An 8,922-nucleotide genomic window follows, 5' to 3' on the forward strand; every position below is an offset into this window, starting at 1 on the left:
GGATTTTCAGTGGTTCGTGCGTCAGGGGTGTTGGTGGTCATGCTGTGAGCGAGACTCTTCCCCATGGTGCAGTGACTGGAGGTGGTTTGGTGCGTTTTGCCCTGCAGACACTTGTCTGTCTAAGTGCTCCATCTCAGGACTCACTAAAGGAGAAACAGCGCCTTCTCATTCCCCTTAAAGTGAAACTGTTTCCAGTTGTATTTTTAAATATATTCTTACTGATTTTTTAGGGGGAGAGTAAGGGAGAGAGAGAGATAGAAACATTGATGAGAGAGAAGCATAATTAATCGGCTGCCCCTGCAGGCCCCCCACTGGGGATCGAGCCTGCAGCCCAGGCCTGTGCCCTGACCGGGAAGCGAAGAGGTAACCTCTGGGAGCCGGGGTCAGTGCTCACCCTCTGAGCCACACTGGCCGGGCTGGCGCCGCATTGATGTGGCCGTAACCGCGTGGGATGCACAGAAGCCCTCGGGAGACTGGCTCCGTTCTACACCCCTGAGAACGCACCCCTTTCTGTAGAGCAGCCTCCGGAGCGGAGCCGCTGGAAATGCCACGAAGGGAAGTGTGAGCCGCGACGTTCCTGTGCCTCCTGCAGACTTGTCCCCGCAAGATGTCGGCCCTGCGGACGCAGACGCTGCCCACCCTGCTGCTGCTCCTCACCGCCACGTGCCTGGGTAAGGTTCCTCAGGGCCTCCCTCCCGCCCCAGGGTCCGCTTGTTCCATTCATAGGATACAGTGACAGCGCCGGCTCCACACTCATTCTCTCTGGAGTCGATGCTGAGAGAAGGTTGTCTCGGTGATGGTGAGAAGTGGGATGCTGTGTAGCTTAGTGACCATGGCTGTCGGTGGGGAAGGGAGGTTGCGTTTTAAATAAAGGACCAGGAGACCTGCTGGCTGTCAGCGCTTCGCCTGATATGAGGCCACTGGGCAGCGGGGGGACTGGCGCTGGGAGGGTTGCTGGGCGCAGAGCCTCCATGGCCACAGCAGTGCCTGTCTGCGCGCTGGCCGCCGGCCGCTGCTTGTCCACAGGGAGACAGTGCAGAGTCAGGGACAAATGTTTACAAACCGTTAATGTTTGACATGACCGTGATGTCCAGGCGTGTAATCGTTGAACTTGTCTCATGGAACATAGTGCAGAACAAAAGTTAGCCATCCGCGCCCGACTGGGGTGGGGGAGCCCCACTGTCCTTCCCCACAGAGGGAGCTGGGCCTGAGAGCCAGGAGGTCACGTTCGATGCCCGGGCTGTGGGCTGATCCCCAGGAGGGGCGTGCAGGAGGCAGTGATCAGTGACTCGCTCTCATCATTGATGTTTCCCTCTCTCTCTCTCTCTCCCTTCCCCTCTGAAATAAAAATAATAACATAAAGTAAAATGTTGCTGCCTTGCAAATTACTCCAAGACTTCGTGGCCTAAAAGGACAGAAACGGTTCTTCCTGGTGGTTTTCGTGGGACAGGAGGACAGCCAGGCCCGGCCAGGCGGATTCGCCTTCACACGATTCCTGGGGCCTCCCCGTGCAAAGGCTCTGCCTGATGCTGCGAGCGAGGCCTTGGCGGGGCTGTCACCAGGGCACCCACACGTCTCTCCATGGGCCTTGGCACCTCGCCTCCGGCTGGGCTCCAGGGCAGGCCAGGAGGAGAGGAGCGCTTGGTTGGAAGTTGTATGTTTTCATGGCCCGGCCTTGAGGTCACGTGGCACACGGGGTGGCAGGGCAGGCGTAGGCACCGCAGACCTGAGGTGGGAGGAGGGCGGCTGCCCTGGAAGGACCGCCCGCCCCTCCGACCCCGAGTCAGCAGCCAGCTCAGCCTTGACCCGTTCGAACCTGCAGCAGCCGAAGGCCGGGTTCCCTCGTGTTCCCTCTTCTGCTGCTGCTGCGTGTTCCACCCCACATTCCCATCTCCCCCTCGGACACCCAGCTCGCGGTGTCAGTGCCCTTTTAAATGAAATCGCTTCTGCAGTTCCGTCTGCAGGAGCTGGCGGCCTGTGAGAACGGGGCTGAGGTGGAACGGGCTCGTTCTAACGAGCCCGTGTTTCTCTCTGAAAGCTTGAACACTTGCCCGTTTCTCGTTTTTCTCCTGTTCTGTGTGGAGAAAAATCGTCAACTCTTTGGTTACATCTTGTTCTTTAATTCTCTAAATTAACCTTATCTTTGCTGTTCCCTTAATTTCAAGGAAGCGTTCGGAGGGGTTTCCTCGGGAGTGAAGTGTGGGTTAGGGAGCAGGACTGGCCCAGGTCACAGGGCGGCTCAGTCCCCACAGGCGCAGTTTCACCAGCTGGAGGGTTCAAGGGACCGATGCCACCCGCGCTGGGGCCTGTGGGAGGCACGTGCAACAGGCCAGGCCACGGCCAGTAAAACGCAGTCCACGCCCACATGTTCCTCTGTTCTTTCCAGGGGACCTTCTGGATGTTTGCGGCTATATCGACCCCGAGTCTCCGGTTGTGCAGCTTGGTTCTAATTTCACTGCGGTCTGTGTGCTCACGGAGAAATGTATGGATTATTTACACGTCACCGCTGACCACATCTTCTGGAAGACAAACCACGTGACGGTGCCTCTCGAGCAGTACACTGTCATCAACAGCACGGCGTCGAGCGTCACCTTCCCAGACTTCTCCCTGTTAAACACCCAGCTCACCTGCAACATCCGCACGTTCGGGATCGATCAGAACGTGTATGGGATCAGCATCGTTTCCGGCCGTAAGTTCCCGAGTCCCCTCCAGGCTCGGCTGTGACTGTGAATTGCGTTTTCAGGGTCGTGTGTTCCTCTCCAGGACCTGCAGGGACTCGCTGGGCCAGTGGCTTTTGGACACATTTGTTTTTAAAAATAAGCTTAGAAGTGGAACTACAGTTTCACCTCTAATATGCAGACAAACCTCAGAAACAGAGTTGTACCTTTTCCCTGAAAGCCAAGGATCTGTCCGTTTTATAGAAAAGTCTTTTGACATGAGACGCCCCTCCCCCCAAAAGAATTGTTGGACTGAAATCTGTGAATTGATCAGAGTTACTTGCAGTTACTTGGTGCCTTAATCTCTAAGGAATTGCGCGCTAAGCAGCCCCGAGAAGGGGAGTAAATGCGGGAGAAAGTCTTTCTGTGTCAAAGCAGATTCGCGGGCAGGACCGAGCCAGGACCAGAGCTGTCACCCCGAGCTGTGCTGCCGTGTGCTCTGCTCCCAGCAGAGGTCAGAACGGCAGCAGGAAGAGGACAGAGATGAATCACGGTTTCCACTTGGTTTCCTCTGACTAATATGCAGACGCCCTCTGTACACGGCACTGAGTGGAGGATGCTGTTATTCAGTCATAAATGAACGTTGGTTCGGTGTGAAAACTGAATATGAGCACACTAGTCACTGATGGTTATGCTAGAAAAGGGGTGTTACTATCTAGAAAGAAGTCCGCGTTTAAATAGAAAGGAATTAATTTTCCGGGCACCAGTCTCGCTATGTCCACACTTTTGCGTGGGCACTTTCTCCTACGTAGTTGAGGGGGTAAACTTCTTGGGCAGGACATGAATTGCATGTTTGTGGATGTAAAGCTTTTTGAAAGTTCTCCCTTGTCCCCTTTAGTGCCTCCAGAAAAACCTAAGAACTTGAGCTGCATCGTGAACGAAGGGAAGAGAATGACCTGTCGGTGGGACCCGGGGCGGGAGACGTATCTGGAGACAAACTTCACCCTCAAATCTGAATGGCAAGTCGTTGGCGTTCCTTGTGTCCTGAATGTATCGCGCTGACCAGGTGCTGGGGGTTTATTTTGTCGGGTAGTGACGTTAACTGCAAACTTAAAACATTTTATTTAACCTGAAATGTTGAACATCTGAAACATAAAAGTGGGAAGAAGAGGATGCTGAGTCCCTGTGTGCCATGGTCTGGCCTCAGTGATGGTCAGCTCACAGCTTGTATTTTGTGTCCCCCCTACCCCCCGCCCCCCTGACAAGCTGGTCTGAGAGGAATCTCAGGCGTCATGTCATCTCATCCATAAGTATTCTAGTCATTTTTCTAAAAGATAAGGACACTTAAAAAAAACTACGTCCCACTGTTGCACCCAAATATAATTGAAAACACCTGAACGCGGTCATCACATTTTCAGTTAGCGTTCAGGTTCCTCAGTTTGGGTTTATCCTTTTTATTTTAAAAGAGAACGTGCATGTAGACATGCTCTTAATTGATGCCCCATGTAAACATGTGAGTGAAGGCGGAACAACCACCTGAAACTTCCTCTGGTGACAGAGGTCCGAGAGCGGCCACCTGGCCTGACTGGCGGGGCCGGCACTGCTGGGTGACACGAATCCTGTCCCGCCCCTCCCTGTGCTCCCTGCGCAGGAGCCCCCGGCCGGGAGGGCGGTGCTGGCTGGGAGGACTGTGCCGGGGGAGGACTGCCCGCTGGGAGGACTGCCCGCCGGGAGGACTGTGCCCGCCGGGAGGACTGTGCCTGCCGGGAGAGATGTGCCCGCCGGGAGGACTGTGCCCGCCGGGAGAGATGTGCCCGCCGGGGGTGGACTGTGCCGGGGGAGGAGAGGAGTGGCACTGAGCCCCCAGCATGGGAGGAGCCGTGGGGAGGGCCCGGGGCTGAGGGTAGCACACTAGATGGAACGCTCCTGCAGCAGAAGTTTGAGGATAATTTTGTGTTTAAGATACAGATCAAACGTGTTTTGACAAACAGCAGGTTAGTTTTTAGGAAAGTCTGTTTTTCAGCGGTTGGTTTATTTCACTCGTGTTGGAATCAGCTTTGTGTTCTGCGCTGTCATGACCTGGGTCTCACGAAACCCTTCACGCCACCTTTTCACGCTCGTGTTCTCAGTTCTCCTTTGATGTCTGATCCTCCCGTTTTTGTATTTAGGCCCACGGACAAGTTTCCTGACTGTAAGACGAAGCGCGGCAGCCCCCCTGCGTGCACCGTGGAGTACCTGCCCGTGTACTTCGTCAACATGGAGGTCTGGGTGGAGGCGCAGAACGCCCTGGGCGAGGTCGAGTCCGAGCACATCAACTTCGACCCTGTGAATATAGGTAGCCTCCGCCGCACTCGCCGCGGTTTACGACTGAGGGAGTTCTAGGTCTCGGTCAGCATAGAAACAAACACTTGTGTTGTTGGTTCATGTTGTCGACAACATTAAACACGACGTGGACAAAGCACAGTGCCCGTCGTCCCCGCTCAGTCCCCGCTGGTTTCACAGGGACTGTCACCTCCTGGTGTCTGTCCACTTTCCAGGCATCTCCCAGGTGGTAGCCACAGTGTGCGTCCAGCCCAGCTTTATTCTTTTTAGAAGTTCTGTACGTTACGCGTATTTAATTGTTCTCCGACATCTGAGCCTGAAAAGATAGAACAGATGTCCTCAGTGACAAGAGTGTAGAAGCCGTTCCTTTCTCTCGTGTGCTGATTGGGACGTGGTGACCGGGTGAGAGCAGGAGAGGGCGTGTGAGTTTGCAGAGAAGCTGATGGACACGAGGGTTTATTTCCTTCCCCAGTGAAGCCCGCTCCTCCGCACAACTTGTCCGTCAGCAACTCGGAGGAGCTGTCCAGCATCTTGAAGCTGACCTGGGTCAACTCCAGCATCGACAAGTTCATCGGCCTGAAGTACGACATCCAGTACCGGGCCCGGGGCACCGCGGCCTGGAGCCAGGTACCGGCGCTCGCCTGTGGCCACAGCCTCTCGGGACCTCCCTCCGCCGTCTCCCGTTGTCTCCTGGCACGGGCGCTAATGACTGCAGTTCCGAGGCACACCCAGACCGGTTGCTGTTTTTGCCGATCTGACAGAAAGAGAGGTGTAATTCTGATTCGTTCGCGCCCGGCTGCTGTGCTGGCTGCTGTCATTCTTTCTAAATTTGCCCACCGAGGCAGGAAGGGTTCAGAGTAGACGTGTCTGTGCTTCCCAAACCTGCGGACTCTGCTGCTGCGAAGAGCTTTTTGACTTGCGTTTGTCTCTCTCCAGAGCTGGAGTTAGCGTGTTAGTCTGTTTCAGTAACTTAGATTCTGAAGACTGAGTGCCATGGGTTTTGTCAGCTGGCTGCTCTGCTTTCAGATTCCTCTTGAAGACACAGCGTCCACCCGCTACTCCTTCACGGTCCAGGACCTGCGGCCCTTCACGGAGTACGTGTTCCGGGTGCGCTGCATGAAGGAGGACGGCCAGGGCTTCTGGAGCGACTGGAGCGAAGAGGCGCGGGGGACCACGTATGAGGACCGTGAGTGGCCTGCGCGGCGCGCTGTCCTGGCCGTGGGAGCCCTGCTGGGCTGAGTGACCGAGGCCTCCTTGCCTGCTGAGCGACCATTTTATTCAAACACTTTTACTTTCAGGGACGTTGAGCTGTAAGCTGTAGTGTGCGTGTTGATAGCCTAAGTCAGTGGTTCCCAAACTTATTTGGCCTACCGCCCCCTTTCCAGAAAAAATATTACTCAGCCCCTGGAAATTAATTTTTTTAAATGTTAATAGCAGTTACTCATCGCCCCCAAATGCACCTGTGGCCATCACCGCCCCCCTGGATCGCTGCAGCGCCCACCGGGGGGCGGTAGCGCCCACTTTGGGAATCACTGGCCTAAGTCAACCCCCTGGCATGGTGTCTGCGCTGCCGTGAGAAAGCAGCTGTGGGAGGCGTGGGCAGCAGGTACGGAGGTGTCCCCGACCGCTGACCCTCCGCAGCCGCAGGAGCCGTCCTGGCACGAGACTTCCTGGGCAACAGCACGTGTGCTTCGTCCAGAGCTCTAGACCCCGGAGCCAGGAGCCGGGAGCCTGGGACTGAAGCCTCCGGTTGCTTTGTGCAGGGAGCCGTTTCTAGCCCTGACGTGGCTCTGAGGGTGTCGGCTCCTCACTCTGCTGTTCTGCTTGTGGGTGGACCTCCGTGGACCTGCCAGCAGCTCCCCAGCCTCGGGCGGCCTTCTCTCTGGGTTTGGTCCGCACGGCACCGCTTAGACTTGACTCAGAGCTTCTGTCAGGTTCTGCTGACAGCCCGGTTCCCCTTGTAGCATAAAATGTTTCTGAATCGGGCGGTCTCCAGGGACTTTACAGCCTGACCACTAGCATTGACACTTGGTTCTGTAAATGCTTTTTCACCTGGTTGGTGACTGTCACACAGTCTCGTGAATTCATTTGTGTTACGTCTTCCTGCACGAGTCACCCCAGATACGGGGATGAACTACACTGGTCCGTCCGTTCTGACTGGTCTCACAGTCTCACGTGTGTACGTGGGGCCTGAAGCACAATGAGAGGGACTTAATGGGGTTTTCAGGGCTGTTTTCAGCAGTCAGACCTGGGATGCCTGTGGCCTCACCGTCCTGAGATTACAGGAGCCGCCATGTACCTGACTCCTCAGGTCGTCCCCCCCCCCCCCGCCCAGCTCACGGCCCAGATGGGCCACGTGAGGGAGGGGCGTGGCTGAGGGTGAGGGTGAGGGTGTTAAGGACAACATGAGGGAGTAACCTCCAGGCTTTGCTTCTGTTACAATAAAAACATTTACTAGGTGCATGTCATTCCTTTAGGACCGTCCAAGGCACCGAGCTTCTGGTATAAGGTGGAGCCGTCCCCTGCTCACGGCTACAGGTCCGTGCGGCTCCTGTGGAAGGTGAGCGCCCGCCTGTGTTCTCCAGCTCCTGTGGAAGTGCGTCGTCGGTGACGGACGAGCGGGGCTTTAACGCACATGTTCGTTCATCTGACTGTCAGCAGCGCATTGAATCAGCTCAGCACGCGGAAGCCCACGATTCGCATTTGCTGCGCAAGGGCAGGCACGGGCCGTAGCAAAAGCCTCGGCGTGGCTGGGCGGGGAAGGGGCGGGGAGGGGGCTGTGGGGACAGGGACCGAGTCCGGTCGACTCCCGGGTGCCCAGGAGATCATGAGGAAAGGTCTGTGTGATCAGAGTGCACGCCAGTAATGGAGATAAAATGGTTGTGTGCTCCATACACGTACGTGAGAGGATCATACCAGAAAAGGCGGAGAAAAATACTGGGACGTAATGTTAAACTGGCCCCGCAGCTGCCCTCCCACCTCCTCGGCCCGTGTGCGGTGCTCCTGCCCCCGCGGTGAGCACGGCGTGGAGGCCGGGCCCATCGGTGAGCACTGAGGTCGAGCCTGCTGGCAGGTCAGCACACGGGGAGTCAGCTCTGGTCTGGCTTCAGGGAACACGCTCTAACATGGAGTGTCTGTTACAGACCCTGCAGGGAACACGCTCTAACATGGAGTGTCTGTTACAGACCCCACAGGGAACACACTCTAACATGGAGTGTCTGTTACAGACCCTGCAGGGAACACACTCTAACATGGAGTGTCTGTTACAGACCCTGCAGGGAACACACTCTAACATGAAGTGTCTGTTACAGACCCTGCAGGGAACACACTCTAACATGAAGTGTCTGTTACAGACCCCGCAGGGAACACACTCTAACATGGAGTGTCTGTTACAGACCCTGCAGGGAACACACTCTAACATGAAGTGTCTGTTACAGACCCTGCCTCCGTTTGAAGCCAATGGGAAAATCTTGGATTACACAGTGGCTCTCACGAGATGGAAATCACATTCACAAAACTACACAGTCAACGACACAAAGCTGACCGTGAACCTCACCAACGATCGCTATAAAGCAGCCCTGACAGCCAGGAACCTGGTGGGCACGTCCGACGCCGCTGTGCTCACCATCCCTGCCTCTGACTTCCCAGGTCGGTGTCCGAGGGCCTGGCTCCTGAGGGAGGGCTCGGTGGGGCCGCCTGTGAGGACGGACGCACTCTGACCACCCTCAGGGCGGCGCTGCTCGCGCTCCATCGTGGCCACCTGCTCGGTCAGGCAGGCGCTGGTTATGTGCCTCCCTCGTTCTTTAATGTCACTTTAAGGTTCTGGGGACCTGAGGTGCATACGACTTAAACGTACTGTTTATCGGTAGCTTTCGAAGAATGAACATTATAATTGACCTACACAGAACATCTGAAGAATTTGGGAAAGGAAGCATTTAATAGA

At 55.9% G+C, this 8,922-nt stretch overlaps 1 protein-coding gene across 1 annotated transcript; it reads left to right on the top strand.

Moving 5' to 3' along the window:
- The first annotated feature begins 467 nt into the window (after positions 1-467).
- Positions 468-8,713, top strand: LOC102441934 (interleukin-6 receptor subunit beta-like). Its single transcript, XM_023749266.1, has 8 exons — positions 468-671; positions 2,387-2,689; positions 3,556-3,676; positions 4,826-4,992; positions 5,452-5,606; positions 6,006-6,165; positions 7,457-7,539; positions 8,417-8,713. Exons 1-8 carry the CDS (start codon positions 608-610, stop codon positions 8,696-8,698), a joined length of 1,335 nt encoding a protein of 444 aa, XP_023605034.1. The 5' UTR covers positions 468-607; the 3' UTR covers positions 8,699-8,713.
- The last annotated feature ends 209 nt before the right edge of the window (positions 8,714-8,922 follow it).

The sequence above is a fragment of the Myotis lucifugus genome, unplaced genomic scaffold, assembly GCF_000147115.1.
Source record: "Myotis lucifugus unplaced genomic scaffold, Myoluc2.0 scaffold_4771, whole genome shotgun sequence".
NCBI classification, from domain to species: Eukaryota; Metazoa; Chordata; class Mammalia; order Chiroptera; family Vespertilionidae; genus Myotis; species Myotis lucifugus.